This window comes from Opisthorchis viverrini (genome assembly GCF_000715545.1).
Source record: "Opisthorchis viverrini unplaced genomic scaffold opera_v5_15, whole genome shotgun sequence".
In the NCBI taxonomy this organism is placed as follows: domain Eukaryota; kingdom Metazoa; phylum Platyhelminthes; class Trematoda; order Opisthorchiida; family Opisthorchiidae; genus Opisthorchis; species Opisthorchis viverrini.
The window spans coordinates 3336712-3363418 of NW_008751671.1; the positions used below are offsets into that span (position 1 = coordinate 3336712).

Genomic DNA, 26707 nt, shown 5'->3' on the forward strand with positions numbered 1-26707 from the left:
ACCAGAGACACAAATTACAACTGAATAATGGACAAAAGAAGTATGAGACTTATCGAGTTCTTCGTTTGATAAGTTGTAGCCGATGCAGCCAATGTTTGTGGGACGCCGTTGAATTGAATGGGGTCTTGACCGAGTGTGTTGAAATCTGGCCTGTTCTTTGTCGTTTAATCCAAAACGATTTCGAGCCCAGACTTTTCCTGCACAGTGAGTCGTGCGTCGGCTTGAAATGGTCTGGTCAAGGCGCTGTGTGAACTGACGAGCGTCGGGCTGTGGGATCGTTGTTTATGTTGTGAGTGAGGATGCGCTTGCATTGTTTGTCTTAGGATAAGATTTCAACACTCTTGGTTAGTCGTGGGGCGCATGTTCGTCATAATGCGGACAGGAATGAAACAGCGGGTGTGCATGCGTTGAACAGATTATATGAGTGGATGAAGGTAAACATTAATGAGATAGTAATCGGACTGTGAAAGTGGTCAAAGATAAACGTTGATGGGGTGGTAACCAAACTCTGGTAAATTGGTCAAAGATAAACGTTGAGGGGATGGTAACCAACAAGTACATGCAAGTGTTGTCTAGACATGTCAAGTTTGTACCATTTTAGAAGAGTATTCGTAACGTTAGTACACCCCACCCCCCATCAACAGCTGAATTCCGCAATAATGACCATTATATCTATGCAATATGATGTTTGAGGAGTCCAAGTAATTAATTCAGAGGACCTCTATTTGGGGGCCATCGAATGACAGGTTTATTGATAATTGTCATCTAACACTCAAAAACTCCCGAAGAGGGCTTATTAGTGCACAGGTGGCGATAGCCATAATACAAATCAGAAGGTGAATGTGCACTAATAGAATTTTTTAACATGGTTGCGACACGTATAAAAATGAATACAATGCGAAATGGGAGCAAGTCAAAAAGGAACTTATCGTATGTGAGATTCCTTGGTGAACAGTCAAGTGTGTGGGTGACTAGGTCGCGACAGGCTCTCTCATCGTTCTGGACAAAGTACCATGATGATGGCCACCGTGCTCAGTGATGTAACACAGATGTCCATACAAATAGAAACAATCTTCATACAATAGGCGTCCGTTTGTTGTTTTATAAAACGAACCTACTCGCAAAGCCACTGAAAACTCTTCGACAGTTAAAGTATCACTGATTCGCCTCTAACGGAGCGTGATTACGAGTTGACTCAGTGGGTATTGGCTCATATTTGCCCCGAGTACGCACTGCCCCAGTCAGTCTCAGCTAAGTGCGTTACTGTGTCGATCAGGATTTGTTTCGACCGTCTGTGCGGTGTACAGACGTTTCATATTTTCTCGACTGCAATGGAGAGTACTGTTTACCCCAGCAAACTCAGTGACTTGTGACCACCAAAAGTCTGACTATGATGCGACCGCGCATCCCACCCATTCTGCAAAGCGCTCTGAAAAGTAAACCCAAACAAACTTGCTCATATGTCCACCACGTCTATCCAAACTAGACCCCGTTGGGACCTGACTTGCTTTTCGCATGATTGGAATTGTTTTCAACACAGTAGTTACTTTTGCTCAGCAGGTCTCCTCACAGTTGACACTGCATCAGGGATTATCATGCGAGAAGGCGTGTGCCGATTGCGTTAGTCTGCGAATTTCCGATTTAATACGTGCACTCAACGTTTAGTGGCGACTCCCTACTGAAAGTATGCGATAGATCACGTGTAACGGTGTATCTACGCTTATGCACTACCTGAAGTAAGTTTAAGGTCACATGGTCCTACCCTTGGCTCCTCACTAGATATGTGAAGATGAAGACTTGTTTAAACAGGTACACTGAAACATTAAACATAGTGAACTTGTTTCCAGTTCTGAAATCTTCTTGCTGCCCTATCTTTGAATCTGGTCGATGAGTCGATGATGAATCAGCCTTTTTCGGTGTCAAGTGTCTGAATCTCAAATGCCCCTCAGTCCTGTGGACTCTCATTCTGTCATATGTCCTGTTCTTGCATCTTTTTTCCTTGGACTGTGAGCATTCCGGTTGTTAGTGCGTGGTTCCCGTTCATAGCGAGACACTGCTCAGTGAACGTCCTTGTTTGTAAAATTGTTTTCACCGAGCTGGACGGTTATGCGATAGTAGACATAGTGAACAGATAAGCACTTACGTAACAGGTTTGCAGGAAAATAGGACCAAGAGGGCAACGCAACCTGTTATGGATGGTCATTATGCTCCGTTGAATAAGTAAGCCCAAAATAGTTCAGTGGTTAGGGTGCAAACATACTGACGGAATGTCCGTGGTTCAAAACCAACTAGACCACTGCGATTGCTCGTGTCTAGGTTTGGACGATCTGGCAGTATCCAAGCCCTCGTGCTTCCCTTGGGTTGCACGCCAGTTGGGCCCCGAAAGGGTATTGCAGCGGAATGACCATTATTATTTCGGTTAGATTGGCGGAGCCAACAAATGGGTTTTGCCATGGCGCCGTCGGGTTTCTTTCTCAATGCAACCTCCAGAAAATGAAATACTTAGTATTTCCTGCTCGAAATCAGGAGTAATGTACACAACTGAACCACGTTGAGTTTGTTTCTCTTTTAGGTTGGACATCAACAGTTGCGGAAACTGCCAGCTACATATTTCCTATGAAAGAATATTTGGTCAGTGGCGAGTTTGGATGAGCATCGTTGGAGTTTAGGCGTGAAAATACCGAGGACAGTGTTTTTGGGGATTGTCTCGTGGACAATATATGCACTAATGAAAGCTCTTCTACAGGGGAATGGGACATAGACTAATGCTTTGGTTGACTTCATCGCCTCCAAACATCTTGACAAGGGAGGCTTTCAAATTCAGCACTGAATTCGATGACAGACTCAGAATTTAAGCCATTACTAAGCCGTACATTGCCTCTTCAACATGGTAGTTCACCTTAATCTGCTCGCCTGTTTGTTGACGGTAACTTCACTATTAGCACATTGCATTGTATTGCTGAAGATCCAATTGTGGGCAAGTAGTCCTTCTTGAATTAACTTGTGCTAATTGGTACGAAAGGTGCTGTATTCATTGTAAGGAAGGCTTCGTAATACCATGCACCATGCATAATTCTTTTAGGTTTCATCGAGTACTCCCTTTGCTCAAACAAATTCCTGTAACATACTCTCTAGTGCTTTTGTCAATTAAGTGGGAATAGATATTCCGACAGTGTATGACAATAGCAGGGCAGTTGTGGATTGAAAAATAGACTCAACTCACACCATTGTGGTCCATCTTAAACATGCGGATTTCCGATCACGCTCTAATGTGCCCACCCTCAAGTTTTGCGGAAATCTGTGACAGTACGTGCGTCCTGCACTACGTATATGACTTCGATGGACCCACCTGAATTGGGCTATTTATATGTCGTTCTTTCGAGCTGTACTTTTGAAAAAATTGTCCATCCCTTCTTTACTTATATATATATATATATATATATATATGTACTCGTATGCATATATGACCACAGGGAAGTTTTATCTTAATTTGTCCCGTCTGGCATACCCTTCAGTGTGCGACGAATTGCCGCCCTCCTTCGAAAATAAAACGTTGGCGTTACTTTTCATCAATCTTGAGCAGAAAACCGTCAATACTCTACTTCATAAGGACACTTCGGAAGGAGTAAAACCAGAAACGAATGTGACAGTTTTCTCTAATTTCGAGAGCGAGCTTAGTTAACAGAAATCTTGTAGTATCCTTGAAACACTAGGACGCTCGTCACTGTTAGTTTCCAGGCTATATCGTTTCCTTGCTGTAATCGTTAACAGATTAAAAACTTGGCTTACACTGTTACGCCAACACAAATTCCAATAACACAAATGATCATCTATTCTGTCTTGTGATGGAGAATGCACTCTGAGAACTTGAATTTCATTTTCGTCATCCAAAATTAACATCAAAGATATCGGATGACCGCGAGTCAAGTTAGCGAGCTAGGACCATGTACCGTCTGCATAAAGTTTCTGGCTGATGCCTATAGTGTTCGCCACTCCAATTATTTGGTTGATATATTTTTGGCCATACCCTTCTAGTCTGCCACTACTCTCTAAACTTCTCGGAATAATTAATGCATAAAGATAGAATCTTCTTCATGGATACGGATTCGCTATCGATTTTTTGTTAATCCAATGTTTTCGCCGGAAGATAGGGACTCCACTTCCCTCAGTTGGAAACTCACAAACAGCAAGGAAACTAAATTGACAATGTTCAGCACGAGGAATCATGGTCAAAGTATCTACGATGGGTTTACTTATCCCCACAACGACCTTGAAGCCGCACAAAATGCTTAAAAATATGGGAAGTCTTAGTACGGTTGCAGTTGCTATCTCCAATATCCGAGGGTTCCGTCCCTCTGATCTCTTGAAGTCCCGTCTGTTTCCACGTTTTTTGCGTAATCAGCCCGTACAGGAAGGTGTTGGACAGCTATACCGTGCAGTTCATTTTCCAGAAGACAGATTGAATTCGGCATCAGCGGTACGCAGATCTGTTGGGCGTCAGCCTGCATGCTGATCTTGGCTCGTCACATAACGTTTATGAGATTACGTTGACCGTATTCGGAGTTTTATTGTATTTTTCATGGGGCCACACTTTCGGGACATCTCGCCACCCGCACCTAAACCGTCTTCCTTGAGGCGCTAACGGGCCCACAAATATTTCCTCACAAACATGGACCTTTAGCTACACCCTTCCTTTAAATTCTGCAAAGCCAGGCGTTTGTTTTCCTTTTTATGTCAGTTATGTCAATATGATACAACAGGCTTTCAATAACAGCAACGTAGTGAGCGGACTTCAGGCGTGCTGATACCTGTGACACGTGGATAGTTCAACTGGTGCCTTTTTTGGAACAAGAAGTGTGCTGTTGCTGTTCAGCAGTAAGAGAAACTGTTCGAAGAATGTGGACGTGGCCGAAAATTCAGACAGCTTGTATGAAAATCGAAATGTCAATTGGTTCTACTGACACACCAAAGTCACACGCCGATCGCTAGTCTTTGTTTACCAGTGAAGATTATGGTGACTTTGAAAAATTAATGGATACATTGACTTCAAATCCGAAATTTCAAACCTTTTAGGTCAGCTAATCATATAGCTTCACTGGTAAGGTGCCTGTGATTTCAAATTAAGCCATATCAGAACGGATGGGACGAGCTTTGGGCATTGTTGCTGAAATTTGTCTGTTGCCTATTGCTTTCAGTGTGTGGAAAATGTTGAGGGGCGGATGCCTATATGGTTAACGTGCTATTTTGCAGATAAACGACCTTTTCGTCCAGTTTTTATGGGAACCGTAGCAACCAGGATGTCTTGATAGTATTATGCTAGGTCAGCTTGGCTTTTGGTACAGGGTCATATTGGTAACAAAAATTTCCGATAGTTGGTCTTACCGGCTGAACAACTGGTTCCTCCCGACCGGTCCCCTCTGACTCATCGCAACAGCCTACAGTTTTAATTTCCTGTTTAAACTACCAGCCACAAGGAATTTGTTCGAGGTACAGAGATCAGCCGTTACATCATGAGTTAGACGTCATGGATGGACACATCGTTGTGTACCAGTACGTTTTGAGTGGTTGGATTCGATACCTAATTTTTCGCCTCCGATACGGTGCATTGGCAAATACCACCTCTCCAGCGACTCCTCACCGGTGTCGTTGATTGGGTGTTGAATGCATGCGGAAGCAACGTTATCCATTTCTAAATGGAGTCCCACCAAATGTCATAGGTAAACCAGTCTAAGTGGAGAGATGGAACACTCAACAAGTTCTAAATCATGCTGAGCAACTCCTGTAGTTCGCCCTCGTTTATTCACTGCACGAACTTTGTGCAGTGGAGCATATTCAAAGTGTCCGCGGCATAAAAAGTTGGAAGATTTTCAAGGCAAAGAGCTCTTTATTCTTGTGATTAGGCGCCGATGCAATAAATCTTTGCACCACCTAAAAATTGTCCTTTGTCCAACGTTGAGTGTTATTTCAGGAAACCGGTGCATTTGCGCACTCGTACACGTGATATACAACTCACAACACAAGCAATTTATGTTGTTTAAAAGAAGGCACTTTATCCCCCCTTTGAAGAAGACATACAGTCAGCTAGAAACAGGTTCTCCTTGGGCCAGACAACTAGGTCTTTTGTAAAAATTACCGTACATTCTTTCAAATGGTTTCGACTTCCTGTCACAACCCAATGAAACATTTTTGACTATCTCTGAGACTTATTCAGACGGAATAACAGCCCCGAATAACGTTCAACTGCCTTTGCCGGCCTGTGACAAATTCATGCCGTTTTTTGATCATTCGAGAGAATCTAGTGGAGGTGTGCTGGAAGTTCCGTGGTTGATTGTGTTCACTGAGCTGTATAACTGGAGCTACATGGCTTCTGTAGGTTGTCTTTATATCATCAGTTTAGAATAGAAATATCTGAATGATTATAATCTTTTCTACGTCTCTTTCTCCAGTGTCAACAAAAACAACCAAATGAAATCTGTCGAGATTTCTTTTGTAAAAGATGTACGCCTGGTGGGTTTTGTCTTCGGCTCTTCTTGGTGTGTGCGTCATGCAGTAAATTGGCTACTCTCGAATAACTAAGTAGTTAAACTCATGGTAGAGTCTCTGACTGTATTTAGAGGGTCTTCAGGAACCAGCCGTTCGTCATTCATGGAAGTTTCTCTTGAGGTTATCTAATATTTATGACCACGAACGCTCTTAATGATGCGTCCGGGGATATATGCCTCGTAGCCAGGTCACTTCCGAAAATGACGTTCAGTTTCATTTCCATCGACCACGTATTTTTGAGGTCTCTTGTTTACGCTGATCGTCTTCTTGAAACTAAGCGCAACAACTAACTCAGTTGCAATGGCATGGTTATTCAGCGAACTTTCCATTACTTTTGTTACTTCATGTTGCTCCCTCTTTTATTGTATCGTCACTGCACATTCTATATGGACGTGTACCACGGTCTATATCGCCATCATTTGAAAGCTACTTAGTGCTCTATATGAGTTATATGGCTGACGCTACGACTGAGAGTAAATGGAGGCTGTTAAAACAAAATATTTGTAGCTTCAGATATTTTGCCTGGAAACAAACTCCGAATGAGTGGTGACAAAATTCGGCTAGACTATCCCGATAAAACAGATGTTCTATCAGCTTGGAGTTAGGCTCTCTGCTTTGCGTTTTGTGCACTTGGTTGAGACCATGTTAGAAGTAGGTGTGTTTTCACTCAATAACATTTGGCGTAACAAACCTAAAGCATGCCCGAAATGTATCTATCCGGTCAGCGAAACAGTAGATTTCCCATGGTATATTGCCCATTCTGGAACACTTGGCTTATGGAGACAATTCATATCCACCACTATTTTCACAAAGTGATTTTTAGCGTTCTGACGTCTGAGGTGTCCTTTTTAAATGAGATCCCTTAAAGGAAAAAAATGGGGCTGGAGTCGTCTTGTGAGGACTTGTTTTCAAGAGGATCCTCTCTAATGATATATCGATGCAGTTCCAAAATACGTGCGCTGCATTTGTTAGATAACCCGTGCATGTATTCTTAAAGTACAATCAAATGAGTACTGAAAATCCTCTTAACGGGGACACCGGAGTAGTAGTGGATGAATAGAAATCAAGCGACATTGAATCTATTGAATTAAGTAACAAATGTCGAAATTCGTCCGTTGTGGAATTTGATGCATGGAAGGTAACGCTCAGGTTTCAAAATAACTGGTAGTGCCTAGCGTCGTGTGTGTTAGAACAATCTATTGCTTGTTTCTCTGACATATAGAAGACCTCTTTTATACAACCGAACTTTTCAAATCTTTATAGAAATAGAGTGAACCAATCGATCCTGATTCACTGTTCCACACAACACTGTTCTGTTTCAATGACCATAGCGGAGTTACATTAAGTCATATGGAAAACTTATTCCTTTTCCAAATATTTCACTCACTTGGACGTCACCCACCTTTTTGTCCGTGTTCTATAGGTGTTGGCCTGGTGGAGATTGTGACTGAACCAGATTTCACTCACTCTGCTCAGGCTTCAGCTTTCCTTAATGAGCTGGCCATTGTCCTTTCCTTTTTGGGTGCGTGTAATGCAAATGCATCTCTTGGTGAATTGCGCGTGGACGTGAACGTGTCCGTTGGGCCTACTTTATCGCATCAGTATCCGCGGACGGAGGTGAAGAACGTGAACAGCATACGGGCGGTTGCTCGGGCTATTGGTAAGCAAGTCATCTATCTGCTGTCTATACTCTTTCCATGCTGTAGGGTTGTCGCCTTCAGTGACTGGTAGCTGGGATAAGCGCCAGTAGAGTTTTCAATCACCCCCGAAATAGCGGAGAAGTGAAGACACCTCTGAGCGACTGACGAAGCTGTGTTCCAAGCCTATAGAAAAACGATGAAGGAAACTGGTTGTACGAGAAAGTTTGGTAAAATGGATGGTCAAAAGGTCTGACAAAATTGCTGCTCGGCAGCGCCTCTATCGCTCAATTCTTGATTGCTCCTATCTAAGTTGAATTCACTGCAGCCTGCCTTTGTGTTTTCAGCTGGTTTTGTGATTGATTCGCTCGGAATTGTTTGATTTGATCCTATGAGCCTTCTCTGTACGTCCGCGCGCCACGCTGGAAATAATCCTTCTAGGGAGACCCTTCCAATGAGGTTCTGCTCCTGTCTGGAGTTAGTAGCTGTTTTCCGTTTTTCGCGATTTAATGTAAATTCTCCTTCACTTTGGAGAGATTTGACATGCAGTAGATACGTCACAGTCTTCTTCCTCGTGAGATCCTCTCTTCGGGAAACCACCGTTTGCGTGTTGTTCAACCATCACAGCTGCTCCAATTAGGTTATCCCCTAGAATTCCTTTGAATAGTACCTGCATTCTAGTCACTTGTGTGTCCCAGTGTTTCCGGAACAAGGTTCAAATCATGGATATATATATATATATATATATAAATTTGACGAACAGCTAGACTCTTTTGTCCAGGTTGTATCTTTTACACGTTCAATCTTTGTTTAGAATCCCTTAATTGTTAATGCCTGAGTTTTCGACATGAACGCTACCATTTTGCTTCCAGAATTTGAAATCGATCGCCAGGTTGACTTGATACGATCAGGAGAGGAAGTCACCAACGAAACGAGGTCATTTGATGCTACTACCGAGTAAGGTTTTTGTTCGCTTTTTAATTGCTCTATGTGCCACATATCCCCTTTTTGGAAATATCTTTTTATCTACGACGCGTCGGCTCCGTGAGGGTTTGTGACTTCTTTTATGCGAGCTGGTATCTCGACCTCTAAGGAAGCAAAGTATGACCTGCAAGTAAGCATCATCCGAAGGCGCGCACTAACTCACTATATGCATGTTTTTACTATCGAGATATTTCGGTCCTGGAGAGAATATCGTTCGCCAATCCCTTTGTTATTTTCGTATACAAGATTGCGGTAGCCTCGTTGACAGGTTCAATGCTTGGGAACATAGCCGACAAAATAAGTGCACATGAAATCTGTTTTTAATCCGCTTTTTTACAAAGGGAAGGGCGAGTTTTCAGTGTGTGACCGACGTTTACTTGAAACGAATCCAAAGGGTCAACGTAAACAAAGGTTATTCCATCAAACTAGCAAATACCGGTAAGCCAAGGAGCGGATCGAACTAGTTGATGCAATGTGTGGGTCAATAACTTAAATGACAAACGGAATTTATCAATGCGCGTGTGTGCATTTAATCGTGAGTTAGCATGGGTTCGTGGATGCTACAATTGAATACTTATCCGAAATCTGTTTAACGGACATCGCCCTTATTTGGTCTGAAGTTTTTCACGTGTCACAATATGGCATCTTTGTTGGATGTTCCATACGTGTGAAAGCCTTTTCCACCTTCAGTTGTCCAGACATAGCTCAGTCGTCTCAAGCCACCTTGTCTGTGGGTGAATTAGCTGCGAACTACTTTTTGTTGCCACCTGCATGATGACCAGGTAAAGCGTTGATTCGGAAGCACTTAGTGAACCAACTCTGATCCGAAACACTAAGACCTCCAAAGTGTTGACCAGGGACCCGACCGAAATCCAGCTGAATCTCCCGGTTGTAGTATTCTTTTGCTGAACGCCTACCACAGAACCGAAATAACGCTTTATACGGGATGATGTCTGCAACATCGTGTTGCTTTCTGGGACACATTGCGACGGGTGATCTATGAAACGTAGTAAGAACGAGAGATTCTACTGGGACTAAGTTGTTCCTCGTTAACATCAATTTAATTTGCAACCGCGCTTATACAGTTTATATAAAGTTTGGTGTTCAAGAATGTAATGGGGCTGATGTAGCAAGCTCAGGGACATTGCCTATGTGATGAGCTTTAAGAAGGACGAAACCGTCTGTGCGCTTTCAGGGCTTCCATCGCCATAAATTTTCTTAGATTGCCCAGTTTCGATTCAAATTTATGTTACTGTCCTATTTTTAAGTAGGCTCATTACACAACACTTTCGGTACAGCACATCCTGACATCGCGTGTAAATCCCTCGTTGAACTACTGGTGATCGATTCAGTACGCCCCATAGCGGAGGATAAGGATCGCCCATATTTCTAATTGCAGATCCACTCTTATTGAAATAGACTGAGCGTCCCATTTGTCTGCAAACGACAACTTCTGCCGATAACCGTTCTCACCATTCGCAAGGACATCACCTCGGTCAACTGGCTAGATGACCAAAAAGTGAAAAATACGGACGGCAACATCATAGAAACACCCCATGGTGCTGTTTATGTGGAGAGAGTTGATGATTGGTACTTGTTTGCCTTATCTCTTATTCCTGTAAATCATATGGACCTAATGAACTACTCATAAGGTCGCTGAAAATTCCTCTACAGCCCACAACCAATTTTGCCCTTCTTGGGGCTCATCATCAGGTAGGCGCAGTCCCTGAGTTTCCGTCAACTTTATGTTCTACTTGAACCCAAGTTTCAAACAAATTAGGTTTTGCGCGAGACTCACCTGGAACCCACCTGAAACTCTCGTTTATGTTTCCAAGCAACTGAATGTGCTGCACCAGGCCGCCTCATGTTTCAATTGGTACAATATTCGAGATGGCGCGATACATATATGGACGTAATACGCTGGAAATAATTTAATTACACTTCACTGAGCATGTGGGTGACACCTGGATTGATTTCCCCATTCCTGTTCCTTAAGAGCCATAAATTCTCTCCCAGGTTCACAGAAGTCTCCTTCTTTATACACTGACTGCGAAAGTGTTCTCGGTAGGGTATCGCTTCGGGGGAATTCGAAGTTTTCAACATCGTAGTGAAATGAAATAGAAGAAGGAATCACGTCCGTGTCTAGCTCAACTATGACACCCACTTGTTCGCTTGGACAGCTCCACTCTTTTCATAGTCCAGTTACATGATTTGGGATTTTCCTAGCCCTGATCGTCACTATTGCCATCACTATCACGCAGAACGCTGGTGCTTTGCCGCCGTACAACTTTATCAATTTATTTGAATGGAGCCTCATACTGGAAAGAAGAAGGAAATGGGGCAGGGGGGGCCTAGGGCTATCTTACATCAAACACCCGAGGTTCATACAACCTAAATCTACAGTCATACAATCTTGATAGAAAGTGACAAAATGAACGTCATTCTCATCGGTTAGTCGCCATATCGTTCAGTGTCTCCAAGATACCTCAGCAAGGGTCACGGACGCCCCATCTTGAAAGGCAAACTTCGCGAACGACATCCATAGTTTCGTAATTTCCATCTTTGATGTCCGATTCTGCCCACCTGTAGTTGTGCGTCAGTTCAAAATAGGCGCGGAAAACAGCGCTTCTCTCGGTCGTTACTCCTCATACGCAACACATGGCTCAACCTCCTTAGGTCGCGATGCTGGGTGCACTCTTTGAGAGAAACACCTGCTTCAGTAAGTCCCGTCTCTCAGCAAGGGTCACGGACGCCCCATCTTGAAAGGCAAACTTCGCGAACGACATCCATAGTTTCGTAATTTCCATCTTTGATGTCCGATTCTGCCCACCTGTAGTTGTGCGTCAGTTCAAAATAGGCGCGGAAAACAGCGCTTCTCTCGGTCGTTACTCCTCATACGCAACACATGGCTCAACCTCCTTAGGTCGCGATGCTGGGTGCACTCTTTGAGAGAAACACCTGCTTCAGTAAAGTCCCGTCTCCTGATCACCTCACTGCAAATTCGATGGTTTCAGCCGATTCCAACTATGATCCTGAGGAACTAGTGATCAAAGACCCGAAAATGTCTCGGATTCTTCTCGTATGGACAAGCGTCGCAGCCGTTTGACAATACAGCCTGCACTGTAGTCTGATATATGCGTTCTTCCAGATCCAGCGATGTTTTTTTCATACAAGTGGCGCAAACTGGCAAGCGCAATTATGACTCTTGAGTTCCGCGCTTTGACTTCATCGTCAGAGCTAATACAACTTTCGAGACACTTATAGCGTTCCAAAACTTTTTGAATTCTTAGAGGCATATTCAAAGACGGTGCGTTATGCAACATGATTTTGCATTTTGTAGACGCGGAGCTCATGAGTTTTTCCCTTTATAGGCTGAAAGGAATGTGAATGCATCTTTATCAAGAGCATATTAATCGTCGGCATCATAACCGCCAGGCGTTTTCAAAATATTCACAAACCGATATCCATTCTGTTGGAATAATTGTGTGGACTTGAATGGATTGATGTTCTCTAGAGCCTTCCCTAAAGTGAATCTGGTGAAATACGGAGACAGCAATGGGCCCATATCTCCTGCATTGCTCAGAATAACTCCCGTGTGGATGAATCAGACACGTGAAAGTGTCACGGATATGATACAAAAGACATCAGTTTTTACAAGAGGATTCCTGGTTTAGTGTTTGTTCTCACCTGAAAGACCAACAGAGCTTCGAAATAACTGAAACTACTACGAGCAGACAAGGGATGCGGTGGTTGAGAAAGATAGCTATAATTCCATTTTTTCATACCATCAAGGGCTGATTTCCATTTCGCTTTGTTAGGTTGCTGGATTGGCCAAATTGTGGTTCTAACTTCCACCTAATTGGTATCCCGTTGAGAGCACTTACACAGCCAATGCATAAGGGTGCAAACCTCTGTGAACCCGAAACAAAAATTGAGACATGTCAGTTAAAGTTTTATCCACACTTTCATCAAACGGGTAGCACAGTGATTTACAGGGATTTTCAGGTAAAGCGGATGGGAAAGAATAAAAAGCCTTTCTTAAGGGCAATGTTTCACCATTTGGTCCTTTTACACCAGTTGACCAAAGTGATGGTAAGTTTGATTTCTACCTGCATTGGTCTTTCGTTAAATTCAGTGGGTTTCTAGTGAATAAACGTTGGCGGTCTTATGATTTCTCTGTATTGTTTCAGTTTTTACTCCTAATATTAACAGGCAACACCCAGATGAGTGGACATTGATCCCATATATCCACATATCAGTAACCTCACAGCATTTTAATAAAGCTGTATTTCCTATATTTTCTCCACACTGGATTCATCGCTTCTTTTGGGGACCATCAGCTGGACATTGATGGGATTGGTCATGTCACTTGGCTATCAGTTGGGCGCCGGGCCGTTCGCCACCCGCCAAATATGTTTGTACAGCTTGTTGGCTTGATTATAGGTAGTGCTCTTCGTTCTGATCAGCTGACTGGAGCCCATCATTATGGTGGTTGTCAAACCTCCAGCAAGGATGGATAACTGTTTGGAGCAAATAATCTTGTAGTTAGTCGTTGTATAAGACATGGTAGACAGGATACGTCATCTAGACAGTGGGTTGTGATATAAATGGATTTTTCGGATAGCATTCTATTAGGAAGAAGTTTCCGTATCGTCCCGGATGCTAGCCGCTTTCGCCGACCCCTTTGTTTGTACTATTATAAATTCGCTCAAGTAATGGTCGGGTTGGTTACTTCCTGAAACCCGGTTTACTAGGCAGTCGTATGCACACTACACTTTGTACGTTTCCCATTCTAGATCAACTCTTCCTATGCGGGATAAAGAGGTGATCCAGGACTATAGGTATCTTCCCGAACCGAATCTCCCCCTCCTACGTCTTCGCTCAAAGTGTGGTCGCTGCTCGGGCGAAGTTCATGTAGCGCTACACAACTCTTCCGGTGCAACATTGTGTTTAGGCTGTCAAGTCCAACAGTTTCACGGTATTCTACAGTCAACGAAACACTCAGAACTACCGAATGCTTCAAAGAGGCGATTACTCCTTGACTATTCGCTTTCACCGGACCGTGCTACGGTCCTGGTAGAGAATCCTGTCTACCTTGAACTGTATGAATCTTGCCTTTCAATTCTGTTGAGCAGCGAAGCATCCGATCGAATGCCAGGTGTCGCCACGACAAAAATCTATCATGAATTGGCCTACTGGATTTGCGGTACCCTGCATGGAATGGCCAAACGTGGTGAAGTTGTTCAGTAAGTTGAAATATTTCTTGTAACAGTCTGTTCGAACGGCAAGTAGAGAAAGATGATCTTCGACGTCAGCTAGACATTTCTCATTAGCTTTTCCGGTCATACGCGATAGTGGGTCTTGTGATTAAAACTGATTAAAAATATGACGAAAATTGTTCTGACAATTGGCATACCTCCCTATCCACACACAAGCTACGTTTGGGCTATTGTCCAGTCGGTCGTGTGAACGACTTGTGCTCCGATAGGGTACCTCGCATCCGTAAGTGCCTGAGCGCTATGAGATCCAGTGACACTCGTGTATGCACTTGGATGCACAACTAGCAGAGTTCCTGGCCTCTCGTATAGTCGTGGTTGTGTTGTCCCCGATGCGGTGACGGTCCTTTTAATGCATTGCATGGTAGGCTATGGTATGTTTATCGAAATTGTGGCTCAGGAAGCTTCATTGCTAAGTGAGAAGCTGGTTTCCTGGGATTGTATAGAAGGTGTAATGAAAATTTTCACCGAACGAGAGCGTGATCTGCAACGGACTTGTGTATTCGAGAACGACCAGCAGTCAACGACTTAACAGCGCCCTCGGTATCTGATGGCGATGTGGTTAATTTGACTCCAAAGTTGCTCGGCGATGGGGACGCCAGGTAGTACAACCGCGCCCACTGATTCTAAACCCAGATACTGATCAGTACAGACTTGCAAAGGGCGTTTATCATAACATTTTTTGTCCAGTCTACATATACCACCAAGGTGTGTTTTGGATAAACTGAGGTGTCCTACTTGTGCACTGAAACCTCCCGCTGCATCCGAGCTCTTTGTTGTGCAAAAGAGGGTGGTCGGTTTTCGGTATAGGGTATCTTCGGATGAACCGAACCTACAGTTCATTAGGGCGTAGACAGACACGAGAAACAGTGTTCAATATTTTGAACATGTGGGGGTTTATTGAACTAGAAAGTCAAACAGCACAGAGGTGGCTATTTTAGGTACCTAGCCAAGCACTAAAATTTCGGCTCGTGAACTTAAGGCCTGATTCAACACACTGCAGCAGCTTCAGAATCGCTCGAGATTTGTAGCCTGTAGAGAGGCTACCGTAGACTCAACAACTGTGTTGGGGTCTCAGACGTCAACCGGCAGACTACCTCGGGTATACGCGAAAAAAGCTTGTTGCCCAACTTACCTAAAGGCTGCAGTAAAAACGACGGAATGGGACCTGCCTAGAGGACGCGCAGTAGTAGATGTGAGCAATGGTGTGCATCATGTTAACTCCATAGGTGTCTGACTGAAGCGTCCATAGCTGGGATCTACATAAGTGTGATTTTCAAGTGAGATAAGTCGGGATTTATTAGGTAGGAATAAAGCAAGATCGGATGAGCTATCAAAGATTTCGCCTATCCAACCTGTTTTATGCAGCGAATAACGCGATCTGGCTGATGTCGCCACACAACGGCCGATGTGGCATGAAGGTACTTTCAAAGTACTGTCAAGTTCATCGTCGTGTCAGTTGAGATAATGCGATGGTGCCCAAACCTAGGCAGAAAAACAATTGGTATCCTCAACCAAAGCTTCTGACTCAATAACCTGACCGCAACGCAGCAGTGGTTGGCATGAGACTACTCGGATAGCCCAAATTTTAAGGAGCAAATTCTCACATTGTTCCAATACCTAACCTGGAGAGCCAGGCGACTGTGTTAATTAAGCCTTTATTCAGTGACCAAACTGGTAGGATAGACCTCATTGATGCTGCACGAGTTCTTGCAGTGCTGCTCGGTGGGTTATTGAGGTACGCAGACCAGTGCACCACAACAGGTTCCGGTTGCCCCGCGACAGATGACAGTATCCTAGGGTGACAATGCGGGTTGTGGAGTTTGATTTACTGATGCACTCAAGTATCTCAAGTTCAAGTTTCACTGAGATACGTCAAAGGACAGATGGATCAAAAGCTCGAGGGGACTGTTAATCCCCTTTCTGTTTTCGTTTACTGTAGTTTGTGCTTCACAGCAGATGAGTTCATTTTAATGGGCACCCTTACTTCTACGATTAAAATATGTCGCAAAAGATCTCCGCATCTGGCTTGCAAAAATGTTACGGATGCATGCACTATAGTTGTTTTTGAACAAATTTTCGAGCACTTTCAAATTGTGAAAGCCACGTTCGGTTAGCCGAGTAACGTTGGTTGAAACCGGTCAAAATTTGATGATTCGTTACTTAGATCTTCCAGGGATATAAGACTAATGGAGAAGAGAAAAGGAAGACCAATGGAGAGAATTCAAGGCTCTTTGAAAGTATCCACATAATATCTAGAATGCAACTGCTCGGGGCAAAGGCTCAAGTTTTTTTTAGGTTTCCACGTAGTTATCGGAAAGCGTTGCAACTATATGTAGTTGATCATGGAAGATGTGGGAAATTGAAATACCTTTTTTTGCTATATATACTGAACTCAATCTGTAGCTGTTCCTGTCGCGCTATCGGGCGCTAAATATGGGCCGTTTGGTCTTGATTATGAAATGTCCACATGGTCCTTGAATCTGTAGATGTTTTAGGGACATATCAGCACTCGTGGATTCCTTGAATCCTTTGTAATGTCGTGCTAATGAAAGATGTGATCCTCACATATTGGCGAGGTTACCGTAACTGTCCAAAGCGATAACCGTTGCAAGTGATTAATATGGAGTAATGAAAACTGAAACGTACTGCACTATGATGAGAAAGACACCCTCAGCGCAGCGTAACATCCGAAAATACAGTTTCTCTGCAACTATCACACACTATAACATATCTTCTGAAGCAGATTCGTGGTTCAGTTACCACAAAACAATTATTCAAATTTAATTCACAGTCATTGGTTATAGTTCACTAACGTCTATTTTGGGATGTTTGACTTCATCGTATCAAGTAATATATGAAATGGAACTGGATAATAGTGATATGATCCTACATCACCAACCGCACTCGCTCTACCACATCTTTTCCGTCCAAGGAGACGCATTACCACCACCATCAGTAGCATCAACATTCATGTTGACACTGGTGTTTCACATTTATCTAATTATACTTAAGCCTTAGAGTGAAAAGAAGAGGAAAAAGAGTGTGTGAAAGAGGGGAACTGGTGTTAGCCTATAGCAAGCATTCTGAGGTGCCTGTACCCCCAAGCGCTCAACCACACAATCTGGAAACAGACAGCACCAACGCCACTGACATGAATCAGTAATCATCTCATGCAGTGTCTCCGGCCAAGCGCAAGGGGATGGGGTTCACGGGGACGGCATCCTCGTCACCAGCATTCACACTCTTCGTATTCTCTTTTCACGTCCCTCTGCCGTCAAACGCTATATACCTCGCGGTTTGTGCCATCCTGAAGGAGACACGAAGAACAACACGCATCTAGGTAAACGATGTTTCTGCATGCATAGTACATGACCTAGGTACCTCAGTTCATGGTGCTCAATGATTTCCGCACCTGAAATACCTGCTGCGCAACCAAACACCTTTCTAATTATATCGTTTCACACTCGCTGGCGCCATCCGACATCAGCAGGGCTTCTGAGGCTTCGGTGGTCCAAAACCTCGCATCACCTGTCTGTAGAGACCATGTTTCGCAACCATACAACAACACAGCGCTTACTGAGCCTGATATGCGCAACCATCGGGACCCAGTGATACGCCGTTTTAACGCCACAATTGACGCAATTCAGAAAACGTGATTCGGGTTTTTGAGATTCATTCACTGACTTCATCAAGCACTGCTGTTAGAGATAATAGAACTACCGAGGCATTTAAAATTCTCCACAACCTCCAGTGATCTTCCTTCAACTGTAAGGAGTATGTTCGGGGATCTCACTTCCCCATAAATTTCACTTTGAAGGGGTAGGTTGCATGCCGAGGGATGTTATGTTGAAGGCCAGCCTATTCAACAGGACTTGTTCTTCATCTTCAAAGATGAGAATGATATCATTTGCCTACTTCTGATAGACATGTAACGATTTGAACAGCGAGAGCTTCAAGACCTTCCGGCGTTCGCCTCATAAGTTCATCGACGACGAATTAGAACGGGAACCTAGAGGATGGACTTCCTTCTCGGACACCGCTTTTTGTAGGGAAGCTTTTGGGGGTTCATCGTACGTTCGCGCTCAGAATTACCTTATCTTTGGCATACCCTGTTGAGTAAGTGTGGTCAACAACACTGGCCGGCAGAAAAAATCGAACGCATCCTTGACGTAAAGGAACACCAAGATTGCGGGTCTTCTGTACATATGGCGCCACTCTAACACCTGACAGTGTGACGATGTGGTCAAAGCAAACTCTACGCCGTCAAGGATTGGCGTCCCGCCCTGTGAACACGAAGTGTCAGTAACATCAGAAGCCTTCTTACAACTGGCATCCGTATAGTTACTCCATTCATCACGAGTACCCTTTTTGAAAGTGGGAACGATTATTGATTCACCCCACTTGTTTGAGACAGTCTTTTCTCCCCGACATATCCGACTAGGCCAAACAAGCACTGACTGAGAAATTCACTGCTATCCTTAAACAGAATATGTGGAAGGTCGTCAGAACCAGAAGCACAAGGACGCTTGAGTCGCTAGGCGAGGTTTGTGCGTTTTGTGCAGTCCTGAAAAGCACAATGAGAGGCTGCAGCGCACAAGTGTATGGTCGAAGTCCACGACAGTATTCCAGAAGGAACAGCATACAGTGATCAACCCTCGCCACCGGTAACTAATGGCGATGGCAATCCAAGATAAACACCCAATCGGGCCTCGGCCGCGTTTGGTCTTCCTATCTAAGCTTTCATGTCCCCATCAATCTCAAAAATTATTTGAGCTTTTAGGTTGTTGTAAAAGAACATCCAAGCGTTATAGACATTTTCTTTGGCAAATTTAAAGCTGTAGTCATTTGAGGCATAAGCAAATACAATAAATTGGGTGCGATGGACCCCGCTTCCTCGAGATTCCTTCACAGATGATGGCAAACAAACTGCGCAGGGTTGATACGGGTATCCAATTAAGTAATGACACTTCCGCTTGATTGCGAAGTGCTTAATCCAGTATATCCAGCTTCAGCGGCCTCCGCATCACCGAAGGTGCGCGGCTGGAACCTGGAATAGAGTGACAGGACAGTCAAAGTGGTTACGGTACTTGCATCCTGTATTCTTGTTTCTGACAGACGGCATAAATCAAAGCAGAGGGAATCCAGTGTAGGAGCATGAGACACTTGTTATCCCGCTTTCTTCAGTGTGCGAAGTAGACCGGCTTTCTGGCTGTCGCAACAATTTTCAAAAGTATAGGTGTCTTAAGGATCTGTCAATAAGGGCAGCTTGTGAGGTCCTACTGCATATTTTGGCCTGTGTTTTTTCTTTTTTCTTTTTGGAAATCCAGCTGTCACTTGAGTGCAGATACACATTACCACCATATATGTTGTGTACGGATCAGTCCCACGTATCCACATCACTTCGCGGATTTCTCGTAGTTTGTATGGAAGGTGTAGGTGTGTGCTAGAGAATCCTACCATCATTGTAATCCAAACATGTGGCTTTTGAATATTCTCGGCTTCACGCTCCATGTTTGTGAGACAGAGCTATTGCATTGTAGAATACAGTCCTTGTCCTTTGAGGGTCCTTAGCAGTCTTTTGCTTACTGGGGTATCCTATGGGAGAAAAAATTTTTCGCTTAAGTTATTCCCTCTAAAAGGCTACTGTTTGTTGCAGGATAGACCTTTACGATAAAGTTTGAAAAACTCTAATTTTTGACATGTACTGGACTGAGTTATACTGACCATTTATACTGTTTCCTATACTAGACATCCAGCTAAGCGCACAATGGAATTAGAGCCTGATGATTCAGCTTTTTGTCTACCGTTTTCCAGTACCTCGGTGAACCGGAAGTCACCCTGTCCACGAGCAGAAGACTGTGTGAAAACCGCTTCGTCATAACTCACTACTTTCTTCTTCACGAACGTGTGCTTTGTGACACTATTTTCTACTGGTCGATGAAACCAAATAATCGGACATTCTCTGTTTGCTCCGCTGACTGATAGCGAGTGTGGCCGAGCCTTTCTGGTTTAAATGGGGTTGTAGCGCACTTATTGGGCACCGTATTTGTCACCATGTAAATCAGTCATGATCTGAACCTCAAGATCGGCATTCAAATTTTCCACTTTTCTAATAATGCCATTTTCGTTACCCTTTGCAGTTCGCTCGATAGTCGCCAAGTCAGTGTCACTCAGAGCACATCAGACTATGCTCTAGGTCCCCTGGGTAACTGAAGTAATGAACCAGAACAACAAGCTGGTAGAGCTGGTCTTGTGACCCTACACCACTTTATTTTGATTTCGGGCCTCACGTGTTTTCGTGTTTCGATGCTAACGCACTTACCTCACCTTCCCCTGCTGTTTTTACTCAACTTGCGTTGCTTGCCTGGATATGGTTTTACTTTTACTGGCTACGTTGACACTGGCCCAATATATGTTCGTCCAAGATAGAGTGGGTGACTATATCTGGGTTACCTTTTGCAAACTAACATTCAAGATGGCGCATTTGGTCACCGCCGCCACGTTGAGCCAATAAAACATACCACAAAGACTAATCACAATTGCCATGCACAGACTTACTGACTTCGGCGTGGATTCTGACAATTTTCCGAAGAGCCGGTCCTCATTCTTCCGCACCTTGTTCGCTCACTGATCTCTCCATTCCATTTTCTGTCTTTCTCGCACTTTGTCTGAAGACTTGGTGCTCAAGGCTATCTAGTTCTTTTTGATGCGGTGTGCGTTTCCAATATCCATCATGCTTAGTGCCCTCGCCTAACAAGAAACTTCACAAACGGGGATGCTGACCTTAAGTGTATGCTGTCATTAGTATCACCATTTGCACAGTTAGTCCACTGTCCTGTTACATAAGAGAAGGTTAACGACTATTCGGTAGTATAATCTTCCTAAGTAGGACCGGTCCCACCGATTAACGGAGGTTTATTGTGCACTAGCGGAAAAGCTTTCTTCTCATCTTCTCGTGTTTCAAACTGGACTCTAGTGCCTATTGTGTTTCTTTCACCAGGTGAACATTTTTTCAACTCATCAGAATGTTCATATTGGGTAGAAAATACTTTTACAACGCAAACTGTTTTCTCCTAATGTCCACGATGTCTTATTCAATATCCACTTCAGTGCACTCTGCACGTAAGCGGGCAAAGTTTGTCACAGAATTCGTTCAACCGATTTGACGTACTGCATCTTCCATTTTCTCGTTTTAGCTTACCAGAACCGAAGCTACTTTGCGAATTTGTGGAGCTCACAATCACCGGAGAGTTGTTCGGCAAATCTGCTGAGAAGGTGCGTCTAATTTTATGTTGATCCGATTTCAGATTTTGTCTAGCAAGCGAATGCTGAAAGCAATTCAAGTGGTTGTGATTTTCTTGTTTGTTTTAGTTTTTGTCGACCTTGGTGACTGCCGAACAGCTGGCTGATTTATCCTGTCGTCAGCTTGCTTTGAGATGCGGTTTGATTTTGGTTTGTGATCCGGACCAGATGCGACCCAGTTGTGAATTGCTGTTGCGAGATAATCCTAAGCTGGTGAGTTCCGTGACACTCACTGTGATTGCACACGATTTTGTCATATCTGTGTGTATGTAACCAGTGTTCTCGGGTAATGTTAAACTCCATGCGTTTGCTAGTTTGTGGATGCAGGTATAGATAATTGGGTAGCCTATCGACACTGCTGCGTTATTTCTACTAGAATTTACGAGTTTCTAAGCTCAGTAGCACTTTGTGATGGGACATCCACCCTCGACATCTTTCAACTAAATCTCTGGTGGGACTTTCGAGATACGATTCGCACTTTTTTCCACATAATTTTCCATCTGTCTGTCCAGACAGTGGCTGCAGTATCTATCTCTTCATTAGTTTATGGAATGCAGCACAATCAATGGGCATGTAACCCATTTATTTATTTTTTCGAGTCCAAGGATAGTCGTAGAACTTCCCACATGACACCGTCACCTTCTCGTACGGTACAGCTAACGGGATGCTGCCGTAAATCTGACCTGACATATCACAATAAGAGTCAGCTGCGTAGATCATCACTGAGAATGATAAAACCGGTTTTTCGGCCCGCAGCAACGTTTCCCATAACATCTTTCGTGCCCTTACCCACCTCAGTGGTGTACTTTTCCGCAGATACAAATATATCAACCGTATATACGAATTTCTGAAGAAGCGGCGCGTTGAATAATACTCACGGCTTGGTCACGGTGGATTTTCTCAGCACAAAATAGCTGCAGTTGTGCTTACGAAGGAGTTCACTGTTCACGACGCATAGAATTTCAAAACCGAGCAGCAGGGGATGAGCATGCGCGCTATAGTTTGGTACATTCTAAACGTCATATAGCCTTTCATTTGCGTTTCCGGTTTTAGGTAACAGCAACATTACTTTTAAACTAATTTCTTCATATACGGGATTTGTTTGGAATTTGTTTTTATTAATTAAGAGAAAGAATATAATGACGAATCGTGCCATGTCTCAAGACACGAGTCTAGTTAACCCATCTCTTCCGTAGCACGAATAACGAATTACGCCCACTGATTCCCTGCGATCTGTTGTAACCTATCTTAAATGCATATAAGGCTGCACACGATTAACAGGTAATTGGTGTCAGTAAATACTTGGCAAAATGGAAAATGAGTACACATTTTCATAAAGGATACTACTCACAAAGTTGCTGAAAACTCCTCAACAGCCCACGACCGGTTTCACTCTTCTTGGGGCTCATCAGCTAGGCGCAGTCCCCGAGTTTCCGTCAACCTTATGTTCTAGTTGAACCCAAATTGAACTGTTTTCGAGAAATACACTCATTTGCGAATCAATTTGATTTTCACGAGAGACTCAATTGAATCTCTCGTTTATGATATCCTACAACTGAATGTGCTGCACACAGGCCGCCTCATGTTTCAGTTGGCACTTTATTCGAGATATCGCACATTGTCCACATTGTCCGTCCACGCACTCAGTTTCAGCCTACTGATTCGTCGAAACTATTTTCGAACCAATTCATGCGATCTTCAAATTAAAGAAAACAGATACTCACTGAGCGTCCTGTTCAAATAATGAAGATCGCGTGTGACCTGGTGTGATGCGGAATATTGCGTTCTGATATGCACCAAATGTGGACGTTTTGATCCGTTCTGGACACAAATTCGTCAACCAAATCGTCATTTTTTAATCGACATGTCTCTAATCGATATACTTAGGATCAGATGAACGAATACTTGCTTCATGAACTTACACGTAGTGATAAGGTTTATAAGCATTATACCGTCGTTTCTCTCTCAAACTCACGGTAAGTGTCTGAATGGTGAACGAACAAACGGTATGCCAACTTCTCGATTTCGATGTAATTTGTCATACCCGGCCATGTCTATAGGACTACCCCACAGTCTTCTTCCCTACCAACGATACCTTGTAGGACGAAAGAATGAAAAATCACATTTAGAGTGCAGTCATGCAAAAGGCATCACCATGCCCCGGTCTAAATAAACTTACGTAACCCAATCTCAGACCTCAAACTCAGACAGTACTATCCGAATGTAGATCAACTGAGGCCCAGTCCTAAGGATCGCAACACACTAGTTGCTCTCTTTAACTTGATTGACTTTTCAGAGCGGCGACAAGCTCTGCTGCACTTCACATTCTTCAGCCGAAATCATTGCTTCGGAATTCGTTCCTCAACAACCAGCGCGTAATTCACTTCCCCTCTTTTTCGAGTTGAGCATGTGAATGTATCGATGACGAAGTTTTAAGAGCCAATCTTTCTCAAAGATTCAATAGTTGATTATTCAGCGGTCAACTATATAATTATATCGTTATGATATTTTATTGTTTTATTCTCAGGAGGGTCAAGTATCTCACTATAAAAAGCGAAGTAACCGGATTTTTCGTCACTACCTTTGATGCAGTTATGTCGGCATTTTAAAGTACGTGAGAACTGACGTAGCTTTTCGGGTATGACGTTCATTCGGCGCACAGCTTCCACGCCTCCCTAGGGAAGCACAAACGCTGTCTAGGTAAGAGCAGTTGGAAAACAGTAGCTGGGTTCGGACCAACAACCTTCTGATTGGCAGCCTCACATCTTCACAATCGAATTATTTTAAGCACGACTGCGAACTGTGTTTCATACAGCGTCTTTCGTGCGCTTCGCAAATGATGGCAAACTGGATAGTGCCTCCGTTTTCATTTATTCACGCACTCGTTTTTAATTTTCCAGATTGGTGATCTATTTTACCGTTATCTGCAACCAAAACACCGTTTGTTGCAGTGTGTACCACCATGTTTGTTTGGGCGAATTCATAAGGTCATAAGGAAGAGTGCCCTTACGACTGGCCACTATGGTTGGCGTACGGCTACAGTACATTTTTTCGTAGATTTACGCTCATTCAAGAGTTAAGTGGTGTTACTGTGTTGTGTAACCGCAGCCAGCTGAAGCTAATAATTGTACCACTAACACTCTTCTAACTAGTCATCGTTATTGAAAGACATTTGAGTGGTCTTACCCCGACATAGCGAAATTTGCAAATGAGTTTTGAACCCTTCAGTCAGTCGAAAAAGGAATTCTATCGGAAAAAGCCTTTTACTTTCCACTATACCGGCCCTTAGATTGGTCGAAACGTTGTCTGTCGGTGTTTTCACAATGTGAAAGTGACAGGATATGGACGTGAAGTTAAAAATGGAAGCGTTGGGAACAGAGCGACATAACGCGTAGCAGTTTTTTTCACAGAAAGCCAGCCAGTGTCGCATATAAAAGTGCATGGAAGTTCCAAATAATAGCACTACTTAGTTAAAACGAATTTGTTTTCAGATAATGGCAAGTGAAATGTGCGTTAAGCATCGCTTGTGAAATATCTGGAAGTGAGTTCACAATTATAGATTACTTAAATTCCTTAGGACTTTCTTGTACTTCTGATTCAAGTGGCCGCATTCGATCTTATGACTGTGAATACCCGATTATTTTTGCGTCTTCAGGCTGACAATTGTTAGTACCTTATTTGTTTCGGTCAACATTTCCATTCCCATATAGACTAGAACGGCCTTCTGTATACTAATTTGGAAAATGTTCTTAGTTGTCGGTTTCTTCGAATAAGTTGATTTGTGACTCTTCTGAAAGTAAAATAACTCGTAAAGTGAACTCTCCTGATAACCTATTGATGGAAAATTCACATTTGTGATGCAAAAAGTGGACTAATATTTTCTTATCTTATTCTTCCCATTCGACAGGTTAATCTTTATCGCACTGGTGGGAAAGAGAGAAAAGCCCTCAAACGGCTTATAAATACGTTGTTCTCGGATCCAAGATACGGAGCGGACAAATTTAATCCCTCCGTGGTCGAAAGTGTTATGAGGGATTTACTTTCAGCCATGTGAAACGGTTTCCTGGATTATTCCCGGCTCTTTTTGTAATCTTCGTTCTTGGCATTGTCAGACAGGCACCATTTTTCCTTATATGTATATATGTATATGATACATGAGAACACTACCGCTAATCGAAACGCATTAGTTGTCGTATTTTCCACCCGACTCTGGCCATTTATAGCGGAATGTCCCTGCGGTGCTGGCACACTTCAACTTCGCATTCTGGCAAAACGAACCATCCCGCGGTCACACTTGTCAGTCGATTGCCAATCCCTTCAGTAGTTAGCTTGCCGGTCCTCAGTAACTACTGATTTCAGCGGATCCTCCCTTTCTACGCGTTCGCACAGAAGGTTATATTCGCTGGCAATGTTCGTGTTTATCCATACCGCCGGTGTGTGGCAATAAGTTTGCAACGGGAGCTTTGCACTAAATCCACACTTTTACGGTTTGATGTCCAGTCCCAATCAACACGTGAAACTTCAAGCTGTTCACGGTTTTTCGTAGAAATAACGGTTTATCGTATTTACCTTTCACTAAAGTGGGCCTATTATCTATCAATACTGTACAAGAAAACGAGTTGGATCGACTCCATGAATTCTTAGTGAATTATCAAGTAATCTGCAGTTACAAACCAAATGAACTGGGAATACAATACAAAATGTTCGCGTTTCATTACGAAATATAAGCGTTATCTTATTTACCTCAACTCACAGTGCTTGGTTTTCTATTCCGTTAGTCGAATAAGTCCATCTGAAAATGCGTGGATAAAACGGGTGCGGTATGTATTCTAGGAGGCAGTTGGCATCGTATGCTCCTGGCATGTAAGGAGCAAACTAATCGCCTTTCAATGCTTCCACGCATTGAAGGCATCCGAATCTGTGCCTAATGGAGACTACGGAGTTTTCAGTGAACCAGTGGCA

General features: G+C 43.4%; 1 protein-coding gene across 1 annotated transcript in view; it reads left to right on the plus strand.

Annotated features, from left to right (window-relative positions):
* T265_01446 (hypothetical protein) overlaps positions 1-26478 on the plus strand; it is a gene marked incomplete at both ends in the record, with an annotated part of 37313 nt that extends 10835 nt beyond the window's left edge. Inside the window, 6 exons of the mRNA XM_009165472.1 lie at positions 7967-8203; positions 9053-9137; positions 13961-14410; positions 21640-21718; positions 21815-21958; positions 25653-26478. Of these exons, the coding sequence (XP_009163736.1) occupies positions 7967-8203; positions 9053-9137; positions 13961-14410; positions 21640-21718; positions 21815-21958; positions 25653-25799 (1142 nt within the window). The remainder of the gene's footprint in view (positions 1-7966; positions 8204-9052; positions 9138-13960; positions 14411-21639; positions 21719-21814; positions 21959-25652) is intronic.
* Between the last annotated feature and the right edge of the window lie 229 nt (positions 26479-26707).